Raw genomic sequence first — 13656 nt, 5'->3', positions numbered from 1 at the left:
AACTATCTACTCAGCCCAATGCTAAACACCTTGCCGCCCGCCCACCGAAAACCCAACCGTGATCTAGAGAGGAGATGGTATAATCCAGGGTATTGTACAGCGAAACCATGTCGAAACGACCGCGCAGATGCAATGACCACCAGAGAAAACACCATGCCAATGACGAGATGCAGAGTACGAGAAAGATGATCGTTGCCATATCCCCCCATCCCAACCAACCTTGAAGATAAGGCAGCCCAACTAGGCCTAACCACCCGTCATTATGCAGACAAGACGCCAGACCCACCCAGTCCACCAGCTCCATTGCTAGTTGCGGGATATCGTTGTTGTTTCGCTAGAGGAAAAAGAGACCCTGGATATAAACGCCGTCGCTGAAAAACGTAGAAGCGACTTTAAAAGTTGAATGTTGATGCCCAGCCACGCCACTGGAAGTTTCACCCTCCGAGCAGCGCGGGGGCTGTTTTGAGAAATTCTTTTTGTTCGGCCGTCGCAGTAGATCAAGTAAAAAAGTGTATGATCGAAGTGCCGAAAGGCGGGAAGTCGAAGAGAAGAAGATATGCTGAGGTTGGCAGCTTAAGCGGTGACCTCAGACACGGGGGCACGACCGCCACCGACCAGCTCAAGGATCTTGCCAGCGACAGCCGCGGGGTAGCCACGAGACAGGCCCTCGTTGACGACTGTCATAGCGGCAGCGCGGTCCTCGACGGCCATGTAAGCGCGGGTCATGGCCTCGTAGGTGCTGGGCTCGCGCCTGCTCTCGGAGACGGACTCGTAGATAGCCTTGGCCTTCTGGATGTCGTGAGCAAGGGCCCAGCCGTGGATGAGAGAGTTGGCAATATAAGGAGTCATCTCAACGCCACGGGCACGCATGTCGTGGAGAACATCCTCGGTATCCGCGATCTGGTGGTTGGCGACCATGGCCTCAAACAGTGCCTGGTAGAGGCAGGCCTGGGGACGAACACGGCTGTCGGCGAGGACAGTGTCAAAGAGACGACGAGCACCCTCCATGTCGTGCATGACGCAACCCTTGGCGTGGATCAGCGATGAGTAGTGGACAGCTTCCGGGACAGCACCGGCGCTGCGAACTTGCTCGAGAACTGACTCCGCGGCCTCCATATCGACAGGCTCAAGGGTAGCGTGGGTGTCGATGAGGAGCTTGTACGTGTGCGTGGTAGGCTCGATGCGCTTAGCACGCATGCGCTCGTAGTAGTTGAGAACCTTGCTGCGATCACGCTTGGTAGTCAGGAAGAACTGCATCATGCTGTGGTAGGGCGCGGGGCGGGGCTTGTAGTTAGGCATGCTCTCCATCTCTTCGAACAGTTCCTCGGCGAACTTCTCGTCGCTGACACGGCAAAGAGCGTTGACAATGGTACCGTAGGTGACAGAAGTAGGGCGAATGCCGAGGTTGCGCATCTCAGAGAAGTAGAACAGGCAGTCGTCAATGCGTCGGGCCTTTCCAAGCTTGCCAATCAAAGCGTTGTACAGGAAGGAAGAAGGCTCAACACCCTCAGAATTGGCGCGGAGGAAGATCTTGACTGCCTCAGTCGCTTCATCGAAGGTTTTGGTCGACTCCTTGAGCGTGGTGATGTAGAGACCAAAGGTGTTGGCTGTCGGCGCAGCACCCATCTCAAGCAGATCCTGGTGATACCTTCCCGCAAGATCACGCTGGTTGCAGGTGAGGCAGGCAGCGACCATAGCGTCCAGGATCGTTACCCAGCCGTATCGCACAATGCGGTACTGAGGTAGGAGGGGAACGTCCTGCTTGGCGAGGTTAAGGATATCATGAGCAAGAGTCAGGCGGTCTTCCTTGGCAGCGGCAGTGATAAGCTTAGCATAGGTGAAGAATCGAGGGTGGCGGCCAGCTCGGCGCATGTTCCTGAACTTCATCAAAGCCTCGTTGAGGTGAGATGATGATCGTCCGTGAGTCTTTTCCAGAAGCTCGGTAATGGCAACAGAGCCCTTATTGTCGGTAGATGCGGCGTAAGGGTCGTATTGATCCTCGAACGTGGGAGCTGACGGGGTGATAGGAGCTTGGACAGGGTAGGCGGCAAATGGTGCTGGTGAGTACAAAGCATCCGGAGCGGGATGCTTGTAAGCGTACCATCGGTGCTGGAGATCACCCCTGTCGAGCTTGGTGAGCACTTGTTCAACGAGACCAGAAGTTGTCTTGTTGACTGGTGTGCCATTTGCGGCGATGACTTCGAGAAGATGGGCGAACCGTGCAACGTGAGCAACGTCAACTTCGGCCTCCTGGAGTAGAATTCCAGATTGAACTTGCATTAGAAGCGTGATGTCGTCGAAGTTGAGTTGTACGATGGCCTCAGGTCCCATTCCAGCAAGTAGGTGGTGAGCAACTGGGGTGACTAGGCCGCCGTTTTCAATCATCGTCCACATCAGTTCCATGCTAGCCCGCGGCGGAAGGAAGATACCACGCTTCATCATGAACTGACCCATAACCTCGATAGCCTCGTCGATGTGCTCTACGGTCTCCATCTTAGCTTGGTTAGAGCCAGACTGAGAGTCCCGTATGCGAGCAAACATTTGACGACCTTGACGAAGACCGCGTTCTGCGTGTCCACTACCAATTAATGCAATACTGTGCATGGCAGTGGGCTCGATGAAGTCGGCCTTGGTAGGAGAAAGCTCGAGCATCCTCCAGAAAACCTCAGCAGCTTCGATGTTTCCAGTGCGGATATGCATAGCACCCATCGCCATGGCTGGCCGTGACAGGTCGACCTCAGCTGGAAGATCATCGAAAGCCTGAGTAGCAATCTCTACGGCATCGCGATCCGCAGCCTTGATGCAAATAGCGGCCATAGCGATCTGACGCGCCTGTGGGCTAAGGTACTCCGTTGCGTGCACGTAGGCTTGGTCGAAAGAACCATTCCTGAGCCATTCGGGAAGGAAGGCCTTGAGACCGACAATGTCGCGGACGGAAGTGACGTCTTCTGGTGTGGCGAGCGCACTCTCGATCTTGGACAGGAACTTCTCAGCTCCCTCAATGCGGCCACATACCGTATACGCCTTAACAAGAGCAGCATACACGTCGTTGTCTCTCCTAGTAATCTCGAGCTCGCCGTTGTCGTTTGAGATTGCCAAAGCTTTGTACTCGTCGTAGCACTCGACCGCGCTCTTCAGATCGCCAGACTTGCCGAAAGCCTGAATCATTGGAACGAACATCTCGGCAGCGGGAGTCACGCTGTGGGATTCCATATGGGAGTAGATTCGTACCATATCATCTACACGGTCGCTCTCCGCGCAGGCGGTGACGAGCAGCCGGTAAGTCTTTTCGGAGAATGTTCGATTGGCCTCGACGTGGACGGCAGCATCGAAAAGCTTAATGGCGACTGAGAGCGATCCGTCCTCAGCGAGGATAGCATAGTCAGTCTCGTGAGACTGTAGCATGAAGCTGCCCTCTTCTTCCATACCACCGTATCGCAGACGCCTGTCTTCGAAGCTTTGCTTCTGAGACACAACTTCGAGAGAGCGGACGGATAGGAGTTCGATCAGGGTGGTGTACGTAGCAGTGTCGGGAACAACACGTCGACGAAGCATATCAGAGTAAACATCCAGAGCCTTGGGAACGACCTGATGCTGGGCCCGGGGGAGGTGGATCGCAGCAGATAGCAGGGCGTTGTATGCAGTGGCTGATGGCTTGACATCAGAACGAAGCATAGCCTCAAAGACAGCGGGTACTTCGGCATAGTTGCGGTTGATTGCCAGCTTCTGCAGCTGTACGGTATATTCGTCGTGCGCTTCGATTGGGCTAGTGGCGATGGTGGACTCGGTGCGGCTCAGAATTGACGAGTTCACAAGAGTGTCCGCAACAGTGGCGGGCGACTCTGAACGGGCCTCTTCTATTGGCGAAAGCTCTTCCTCAATGGCCTGGGCAACTTCGCTATCGACCTTGTACCGTGCCACCTCTTGTGCAATTGCCTCGTCCACTTGTGCCAGCGCAATTTTCTCCGCCTCTTCACCACCGACAGCCTTCTTGAAGTCCTCTACTTGGCTGGTGCTGTATGCGCGGTTGACACCGGCACGCGCGGGAACCGGTTCTGCCACCTCTTCAATTGCAACACTGCTCTCCTTGGCCTCAGCCGCAGCCTTGGAGCTGGCCGGGTCCCACTCGATGAGCTTGCGGAATTGGAACTGCGACCACTCCTTGTCCTCCGTCTTCTGCTGGTGTTTCTGCCATGCTGTGTAGTATGCGGCTAGACCGGAATCCTGGTGGTCGTGTTGTCCGGCGGCGAGCGCCTTGAGCGCGCTCGTTGTAGACGATGTCGAGGTGAAGGCATGTTGGTTCTTGAGGCCCTTGCGGAAGCGGTCGTGTTGAAGGGAGGCGAGGGGGTTGTTCTGGCTTACACCAGCAACTACTGATTGAGCATAACCGTGAGTAAAGCCCTTGGCAAGACTCTGGCGCGCGAGATGGAAACTCTTAAACACCATTTAGGAATGTGAGGAGCCCTCCAGATGGATAGGGTGAGACTGTGGATGGTCAGTACGATTGGTCTCAAGTGTCATTCCGATGGTGGAATTGCTCCGAGCGACTGGACATCGGCCCGCGACCAATTTTGGGGGTTAGGCAACAACTTTGTGGCTCGCGTGCGCGTGTCGCGATGGTGAGAGCAATTGTTGGCAATTGAAGGAGAGGGCACCTACTATTCTCGGGATCCCTACGCGTCGGTGCAGGTTCATTTGACGATGGCCGTCAAACAAACGCGCTTTCGGATGTAAGGAATCGTGTGGTTGTGGGGAAATTGGCCGGTGTTTAGTGAACCTTAACGCCCCAAGTGTGTGTAGTCGAATGCTCGGAAGGAGTCGCAATTCTATTAGAAGTAGAAGGGGATGCGACAGAGAAAAAGCAAGGCGCACGGTGGCCTGGAGAGAGATATTGTCAGCCTCGAAGGCAAGTTGGTTAGCGGGAGTCAAAAGGAAGCTTCGAGCGCACAGTTCGTAGTCGTCATGAAAAGGTAGGACCGATGCAATGGACGCTAAAATTGGCCGAAAAATTATCGCAAGTCGCGCAGCACCCACGTTTGCCTAGCGTTCGCTCACGCGAGCCCGGCGACGTGTCCCCTCGGGGAGGGAAGTATACGCCTCCGACCCAATCGTCGACGCGCGCTCTCTCGCGTCCCTGGTAACGTCGGAGCCGGATCGATTGTGGCACCGCGCCGTCCAGGACGCCCATCGAACTCTGGATGACTCAGACAGAACGACGAGAAGAACACGGCCTGCACCCCGCATGGATCTGGCCTGCTGCAGGATTTGACTAGCACCTGATGGCTTAAATCCGCCGTTCCGGTTCCATACGCCGTGCCCATCGGAGGCGAACTGCTGCATGTGAATTGCGGCGCCGTACACGTGCACGTGACGAAAGTTATTATCATCGCGACAATTCCTCCTAACCGCACTCGGCGTCCTCGAAGAAACGGTGTATACCGGCAGCTGCAAGAGTTCGTGGCAGAAGCTCAGTGACCCACCGCGCCTGCAGTCAGGTCTCTAGTCTACGCTGCACACCCCGCGAGACAGCCGTCTCCAGCCCCCCTCCAACATTGCGCGAATATTGCTGCCTATTATCAATCCAACTAATCGAGATCCTGCTGCTTCCTATCGCACCCAGCTACTCCACTTTCAGCATGTCATCATCGGACGCGCCGTTGACCCCGAGGGCCGTTTCTTGTCCGGCAAAGGTACTAGTCGCGGGTGGCTACCTCGTGCTGGACCGGGAATACACAGGTCTGGTATTCGGTTTAGACGCAAGGATTCACACCGTGGTCGAACCTATCAAAACGAGATCCGGCGTGACGATCAATGAGATCCTGGTGACGAGTCCTCAGTTCCGCGAGGCCATTTGGGAGTACGGATACAGGTCGCAGGGCCAGGATGGAGGCATCACCTTGACGCAGTTGAGCGTGTAAGTGCCTTTTCCCTCCCTCCATCAGCCACGTCCGTCGCTTGCATCGTATCATCTCATTGGTCGTCCTTTCTTTCCTTTTTCTTGTGTATCACTCTCCTCCAAGCCCATCAGCATCTCTACCCAATCGGGCAAAGCATTCTTAATGGTCATTCATCACGTGTTCATTGAAGACCTGTTGCGAGATGATGCTGCAATGTCAAGATAGTATCGGTATTCCCAAAGCCCACATCAGCACTTGACTGGAACGTTGGTGTCGCATCGTGTTACTGCTTTGGATGTGCTCTGGCTTCTCCAAATTTACCCTTTTCTTGTACCATTCTGCAAGCTTTTTTATTACGTCGATGGGCATGACCTTATCACAAGCTTAACTTTGACTCAATCTACCAGTCCAACTAACTCCAACCCAGCGGCCACGAACAATCCATCGCCCGATCCCGCAACCCATTCATAGAAACCGCCCTAACATACGCACTCACCTACATTCACGCCCTCCTCCCCAAGACCCTCATTCAACCCTCCAGCATCCGCATTCTAGCGGACCAAGCCTACTACTCCAATCCAGGCGTCACCCGCAGCTCCAACATCATCTCTCAACCCCACAAAGTCTCGCGCTTCCAGGACTTCAACGTCAGCCTAAAAGAAGCGCACAAGACAGGATTAGGAAGCAGCGCAGCGCTCGTTACAAGTTTCACAGCCGCAGTACTAGAATTTTACCTGCCGAAAGAACTTTTCGATATCCACACAGAAAAGGGCCAAACGGTCCTCCACAACCTCGCTCAAGCCTCTCACTCCCACGCCCAAGGCAAAGTCGGAAGTGGTTTCGACATCGCCTCTGCAGTCTATGGATCCTGTCTCTACAAGCGTTTCTCGCCCTCCCTTCTGAGCGATCTACCTCAACCCAGCAGCCCTGGCTTCGCAACACAACTACGCTCTTTAGTCGAGGGCCCAACATGGGACACCGAGATCCAAAAAGCTGCTATCAAGATGCCCAAGGGAGTGCGCCTCGTCATGTGCGATGTCGACTGCGGCAGCGAAACCCCAGGCATGGTGAAGAAGGTTCTGGCATGGAGATCGGAGAAGGCAGAGGAAGCGGAGAGGATCTGGAAAGATCTGCAGAAGGGGAACGAGGCGCTGGCTGCTGAACTTACGCGTTTGGCTACTGAGGAGCAAGGCGATGGGGATGCGAAGTCGAAGTACGACGCGCTGAAACAAATTATTGAGAGTAATCGCGCGCTGATTCGCGAGATGGGCGAGAAGTCTGGTGTGCCTATTGAGCCGCCTCAGCAAACGCGTCTATTGGACTACTGTTCCAAGCTCGACGGCGTGATTGGAGGCGTTGTTCCTGGTGCTGGTGGCTTCGATGCTATAGTTCTTCTTGTGGAGGATAAGGCGGCTGTCATTGAATGGCTCAAGGTTTGCCTTGCGCAATACGAAGACCCTGAAGCGATCGGTAGGGTTGGTGTAATCGGTGTTAGAGAAGAGATGGTGGGTGTCAAGGAGGAAGACCTCAGTCTGTATGCGGAGTGGAAGGAGGCTTACTGAAAGACATGAGAAAGCGTTGGAAGGTGTGGTAATAGACTGTGGAGGTGGGGGAGTGGTAGATATCTTTAGTAGACGGGAGAGCGTTGTCTTTTTAGTATTAGCGCAAAAGTTATGTCAATACAGCTGTTGTAGGTTTTAACAAACGCAAAGGCCGGACAGGACCATACGTCTTGGGAAACTGAAGCCCTTACGCTATCAAAAGCGATTCATTCGTACAGAGACACGGGACTGCAAGGCGCATGTGAGAGCTTGGTAAGTCGTAATTCATACTTCATGCGCACCGGACGTTACTCATGGCGTTGTAGGACCAATGTAAAACTCCTTCACAATTCATGAGGTATCATTCCGTGCTTGTCTGAACTTTTTAATTCATAGATCTTGACATGGACGCCAACCCATTTCCGTTAAAGATCGCCCTGTCCGTCCATTCCACCTGCTACACCACCTTCCTCGCCCCGTCGGAGTATGGTACTAAGGGTACACTGGTGGCTCGCTAGTTGGAAAAGCCCCGGCAATGCAATGCTTCATGAGAGACAAAGGAAGAAAAGAGAAACACCTTCACAAAAGCACGCTTATGCCTTGACGGCGTACTTTCGCTGGGGGAAGTGTGTGTTCCTCTTCTTCTGCTTCTCGGTGACGAGCGAAGCCTCGTGCTTGGTGAGTTTTCGGCGGATGGCGCGGGTCTGCTTGGGGCGGAGGTCGAGAGGAGTGTACCTATACAGTGTTAGAAATTGGTCCCTGGAGCTTCCGAGTCGGCCTAGACGCACTTCTTGCCCTTGTAGAACAGCCTGAGCTGAGCCCTCTGGTTGGCGTTGATGACGGTGAGGACCTTGGCGATTCCCTTGCGGACATCATGAATGCGGGTGAGCTTGGTGTTGGAGCCACCGGTGACCTTGGCGGTCCTGAGCTGGATCAACTCCCTTCACGTCCGTCAGTATTCCATTTTCCTGCCAGTGTTCCGGTTTCGGCGACGTACGACTTGAGGTCGGTGAGCTGGGACGCGAGCTCATCCTTGGACTTGTTCCACAGCTGGGCGGTCTTCTGCGGTGGTTGTGAGCACGAGATCGGAGGTTGGTGTTTGCGCAGGCGAGGGTGTACGTACGACCTTGGAAGTAGACTGGAGGCAGCAAGTCAGCACAGTTTCTCTCAATCGTGAAGTATCAAATCTTGCGCAGCACCACTAGCGGAGGGTGCAACGGGCTGACCCCTCACTGCCAGCGGTTCCGTAGCTGCGCGACGCAGTCCCAATACCAAACGCATAAATGAGAGCATCGACGTACCATTTTGACTGTGAGTTAGTAGGACCGGGTGATATGGATGGGGTCTCGCGTGTCGCAACGATGAACTTTTGGTGTTGTCAGAAATCAGTGTGTCGCCCGGAGCCTCGCTAAACTATTCGCCGATCACCAAGACGGCCTAGCGCCTTGGCCGTGCATTGCGTAGCCCGCGCCGGGGCAGGTGCGACCCTCATCATGCCAGAAGTCCAGGAACCATTGTTGTTGCCTCGGCCTGTCAAGATACCGTGATATCCGACATGTCGTCCACTGGAGGCGGATGGGCGCAACTGCGCCAGCAAGCGCGCACGCTCGAACAACAAGTGGGTTCCATTCACTGCTGCGACGGACTTAGTCGGCGCTCGCGGCAGCCCTGCTAACGAGGCATGCCAGACAGAGACGCTGTTCCACACATACTCGCAGTTCGGCTCGACACCAAACATACCCGCGAAACCCTCAGAAGAAGAGCTACGGGTCGAAACCAGGCTGCAGGAAATTCTCGAGCAAAGAGATGGACTTGTCGGCCAGCTATCGCGGCTCCTCGATTCCGAATCGACGCATGGCTCGTCCGCTGTAAAGCAGAACAACCTTGCCAGACACCGCGAAGTACTCTCGGACCACCGTCGCGAGCTCGCGCGCCTCAAGTCTACCCTAAACGAAGCCCGTAACAGGGCGAACCTTCTCTCCAACGTACGCTCGGACATTGATGCATACCGGTCCGCGAACCCAGAGCAAGCGGAGGCCGACTACATGCTCGACGAGCGGAATCGCATCGACAACTCGCATAACGTAGCCGACTCGGTCCTCAGCCAGGCATATGCCGTACAAGAGAACTTCAGTCTGCAAAGGGAAACGCTCACGAGCATCAACCGGAGGATAGTGGGCGCTGCAAGTCAGGTCCCTGGCATCAACAGCTTGATCGGACGCATTGGCACAAAGAAGCGCAGAGACGGCATCATACTGGGCAGTTTCATCGCGTTCTGCTTCTTGATGCTGCTATGGTTCAGGTAGATGGGGTTGCACATGTTCATTTTGGGCGTTCAAGCGGGCTGGATATCCTCATGACTTTCATTAGCATGCTATGCGCAAGGCGTCTCGGGCCTGTACGGTTACGTTTATGTTTACAAAGGGTTGGGTATCGTGGGAATTGAGAGTCTTCCGTATGCTGTACAAGATATCGTTACATGTTCGTCATCAAACCTTTTCAGGCCTGGCTTGTGAAGGAGGCTGGCGGGCCTCATTGACCAGCTTCGTAAAGCCTCTGTTCAAATCCTCCATTTCCGTGCCTTCTGCGTCTCCGCTGCCTGCCCATCGGATCTTGCAGTCTTGGTCTACCAGGTAGACATAGCCGACTCTGCCGTTCAAAAGTCCGATTGTCTCCCTTATCTTCTCACTAACACCTTTTCTGACCACGAAGTACCTGCCCCAGTCCTCTTTTGGCTTGGAGGCCTTCAGCCGCCACTGGAACAGCGACACGATCCAAGCCTTCATCGTGTTCTCTTCGATGTTGACGTCGACCATCTGCGCAACCTCGGGATTTTGCGCCAGAATCTCGTGCAGTGCGGTGTTTGTCTTCTTCCCTGTGAAAGTCTCGACCTGGGTCAACCCCCACATCGAACTAAACACATTCACAACACTAATCTTCCCGTTGAGCACATTCGTAGTGTCCTTGTCCTTCCCCTCTAGTGTATCTCCGTGGAAGTTGGGAAAGTACAACGCCGCGTCCTTCTTGAAGATCCTCTGGTTCGCCATGAAAGTCTTTCCCGACCTGTACTTGCGGATATTCTTGAAGTCGCGGAAGTAGTTTGTGCCCCATTTCTCGACCAGATCCTTGCGCTTCTCGAGGTTCCGTTGCGACATGGTCATACCGGAGTAGTCTTTCTTGGTTTTGGGGATGCTGGCGTTTTCGCCTGGTTGTGGAGCGCGGCTGAAACCGATCGGACGGCCAAGCGGCTTCGGGATGAATATGTCTTCATCTTTAGGATCGGGCGTGGGCGAGGTCTGGGTTGGCTTGGGTTCCGGTGCTTGCTGGCGGAGAGTCTGCGCGGAGGTAAAGGGTCGAACGAGTGATTGCCTTGCAATTGAAGGGAATGCGATTCGGCTCTGGCACCGTAGGCATATGGAAGAGGCAGTAAGGAACGTGCGCCGCAATGGCGTTGCTATCCGGGGCTGAAGCATTTTGTTTGTCGAGTGTCTTTGTCCCGCCAAACTCGAGAAATGACGGATGTGAGCCTGGAACTAGCACAGAAGCGGCCAAAGTACCACGTGCTTTCGCGTCAGCGCCAACTCTGTACGCGCTGCTGCCTCGGTGACGTTCTACACTCTCTCACCAGCGCATTGCCTGCTAAGCTTTGAAATGGCTAACGGTCCCGGCGCACGATACAAATGGCGCTACGATAGGCAACTGTGCTTCCGCAGTCCCTTCCCTTGACTACCTTGGAAGTATTAGAGCGGCGCTCACGTCGCTACTCAACTCAACAGCCCAATTCGAAACAACATAACTTTAATCGCAAAGACTCATCGGCTTCCACAAGTCGGAAGCATGTCGAACGATGCGCTTGCGGCCAAAGAAGCCTACTTCAAAGAGCAAGAACTTTTGGATATCCCTGACGATGAGCATGACATCCCGGACCCCAGCGTGGGTAGACTCGAACGCGCATTGAAAGATTCGAAAGCCATGCGGCCCCCGGCGCTTAGAAAGCAGACAAGCAGTTTTCTTGGAGCAACTCCGAAAGAAAGGCAAGCGGAGTTCGAGGCGCAAACGAAGACACGACGCGCAATCGAGCGACAAAAGACCCACCAACCGATGCGTTCATCTACAGCGCCTGAACAAGAACTTACAAAGATGTTGCCAGCCAACAAGTCGCGTACCAGGTCAACAGCTGTCGTTGGCGCGAAGAGTGCTCTGAACCGAGTCTCACCCTTACCTGACACAGCTGGCGAAGATACTACTCCGTTTTATATACGAATGGGTGACATTCCAAGGGAGTGGAAAGGAAAGCCCAAACTAGCAAATAATATCAAGCTGAGATCAGAGGACCAACAATACCTCAAAGGCAAGATGGTATATTTCTGGCCGAGCCACGATATTACCGGTCCGCGGCGTCAACGTATACACAAAGTAATCGAACTCGGTGCTGCTTGGGTCAAGGAATGGACAGCAAACATTACACATGTTATAATAGACGACAACTACGACGTACACACGTATGATCAGCTTATGCGGGATCCGAACATACCTGGCATTCCCGAGAACGTTGCGGTCGTCAAGTTCCAGCCTTATATAACGGAAACTGTAGAATGGAAAGGACTCCGAGATCCAAATCAACCACGCTTTGCGGTCAAAGGCGCTCCCAGCATGAAGGAACGCAGTGGGCTGGTAGCGCCATTCCAAACCTCACCCGCATCGCAGAGCTCACTGGCAATCAAACCGTCCAAGCGACAGATTGCTGCGAAGGAGTCACGAAAGACCGACTCACATCCAACCGAAGAAAGCGTTCCCGCTACGCCGCCTGTAGCAGATATAGCTACGCATATCTCGTTCGACGAAACTGTCGAGGATAGCTTCGTCATGCCGTCTTCGAGTCCAACAAAAGTTTTGCAGCCTAAGAATGTCGACAAATTCAACGACGCTCTTTCTCAAGCGATACTGGAAACCAAAGTCATCGCACACCTACCGCTTGAAGAAGACGAGGATGCAGTATCTCCGGTAGCAAGTGGGGTGGAAGATGTAGATGATTCAGGTACCGATGAGGAGCCAGTGGTCGCAGCGCCTAAGCTGCCGAAGCAACTAAACATCGTCTCAAAAGCGCCTGCTCTACGCGACAAGAAGCCATTCAACCAGAACGCGTTCCAGTGTATGGACCCAGGTGCGAACGGCTATACGTCCCAGAACCCGAACGCCCGGACTATCGAGATCCTGGATCAGATGTGCAAACATTACGATCAGATGCAGGACCAATGGCGCGTGCTCAGCTACCGCAAATGTATCACTACCCTGAAGAAGCAAACGGTCAAGATCACTACTGCAAAACAAGCTGTAGCCCTACCTTATATTGGCGGACGGCTCGCCAAGAAGATCGAAGAGATTGTACTCACCGATCGTCTCCGCAGGCTTGAAAGTACGCGAGATGACCCTCTTGACGTAGTACTCCGCCTGTTTCTCGGTGTCTATGGCGCTGGACTTGTTCAGGCCAACAAATGGATCAAGGCCGGTTATCGTACGCTAGAAGATCTTCGAACTAAAGCGAATCTCACCGAGAGCAACAAGGTCGGCGTAGAACACTACGACGACTTCAACTCCCGCATACCACGCGCTGAAGTCGAGGCTCACGGCGCCGTAGTCATCAGGGAGCTGAAGAAGATCGACCCCAAGTTCAAAGCCACCATCATGGGTAGCTACCGCCGCGGCGCAAAAGACTCGGGCGATATCGACATGATACTCACGAAGCCGGATACTTCGCTTGCCGCTATGCGAACGATCATCTTCGACCGCCTCGTGCCTCATCTCTACAAGATCGGCTTCCTGAAAGCTTCCCTAGCGACCTCCCGATCCAACGACCCCACAGGTTCGAAGTGGCACGGCGCTTCCTGTCTCCCGACTTCGAAAATCTGGCGCCGGGTGGACTTTCTTCTCGTCCCCGAGCAGGAGATGGGTGCAGCGCTCATATACTTCACTGGAAACGATATCTTCAATCGCAGTATTCGACTGCTGGCTCGCAAGAAGAATATGAGGTTGAATCAGAAGGGGCTGTACAAGGATGTGCATAGGGGGAAGCGGGGTGAGAAGTTGAACGAGGGCGTTTTGGTAGAGGGTAGGAGCGAGAAAAAGATCTTTGAATTTCTTGGCGTGCCTTGGAGAGAACCGCATGAGCGGATCTGTTAGAGGGCCACATCTGGGGCGGATTTTCGAAACTACGAGCG

The 13656-nt window shown here is 54.1% G+C and overlaps 6 protein-coding genes across 6 annotated transcripts; 3 read left to right on the top strand and 3 right to left on the bottom strand.

Annotated features, from left to right (window-relative positions):
- Positions 1–573: 573 nt before the first annotated feature.
- J4E78_005206 (uncharacterized protein) lies at positions 574–4446 on the bottom strand (the record flags this gene model as incomplete). The annotated part of the gene is made up of 1 exon (XM_049365828.1): positions 574–4446. The coding sequence occupies one exon, from the start codon at positions 4444–4446 to the stop codon at positions 574–576; it is 3873 nt and encodes a 1290-aa protein (XP_049222543.1).
- Positions 4447–5636: 1190 nt separating this feature from the next.
- On the top strand, positions 5637–7459 carry J4E78_005205 (uncharacterized protein; the record flags this gene model as incomplete). The annotated part of the gene is made up of 2 exons (XM_049365827.1): positions 5637–5914; positions 6325–7459. 2 exons carry the CDS (start codon positions 5637–5639, stop codon positions 7457–7459), a joined length of 1413 nt encoding a protein of 470 aa, XP_049222542.1.
- Positions 7460–8031: 572 nt separating this feature from the next.
- Positions 8032–8742, bottom strand: RPL35 (60S ribosomal protein L35; the record flags this gene model as incomplete). The annotated part of the gene is made up of 5 exons (XM_049365826.1): positions 8032–8173; positions 8227–8379; positions 8436–8500; positions 8562–8576; positions 8740–8742. 5 exons carry the CDS (start codon positions 8740–8742, stop codon positions 8032–8034), a joined length of 378 nt encoding a protein of 125 aa, XP_049222541.1.
- A 251-nt stretch (positions 8743–8993) lies between these two features.
- J4E78_005203 (uncharacterized protein) lies at positions 8994–9744 on the top strand (the record flags this gene model as incomplete). Its single annotated transcript, XM_049365825.1, has 2 exons — positions 8994–9056; positions 9127–9744. 2 exons carry the CDS (start codon positions 8994–8996, stop codon positions 9742–9744), a joined length of 681 nt encoding a protein of 226 aa, XP_049222540.1.
- Positions 9745–9927: 183 nt separating this feature from the next.
- Positions 9928–10911, bottom strand: J4E78_005202 (uncharacterized protein; the record flags this gene model as incomplete). The annotated part of the gene is made up of 1 exon (XM_049365824.1): positions 9928–10911. One exon carries the CDS (start codon positions 10909–10911, stop codon positions 9928–9930), a length of 984 nt encoding a protein of 327 aa, XP_049222539.1.
- Positions 10912–11275: 364 nt separating this feature from the next.
- On the top strand, positions 11276–13618 carry J4E78_005201 (uncharacterized protein; the record flags this gene model as incomplete). The annotated part of the gene is made up of 1 exon (XM_049365823.1): positions 11276–13618. One exon carries the CDS (start codon positions 11276–11278, stop codon positions 13616–13618), a length of 2343 nt encoding a protein of 780 aa, XP_049222538.1.
- Positions 13619–13656: the final 38 nt, after the last annotated feature.

The sequence above is a fragment of the Alternaria triticimaculans genome (genome assembly GCF_023758025.1).
Source record: "Alternaria triticimaculans strain BMP 0046 chromosome Unknown scaffold_6, whole genome shotgun sequence".
NCBI classification, from domain to species: Eukaryota; Fungi; Ascomycota; class Dothideomycetes; order Pleosporales; family Pleosporaceae; genus Alternaria; species Alternaria triticimaculans.
Note: the sequence above shows the minus strand (reverse complement) of the source record. Positions and strands in the feature narration are given on the sequence as shown.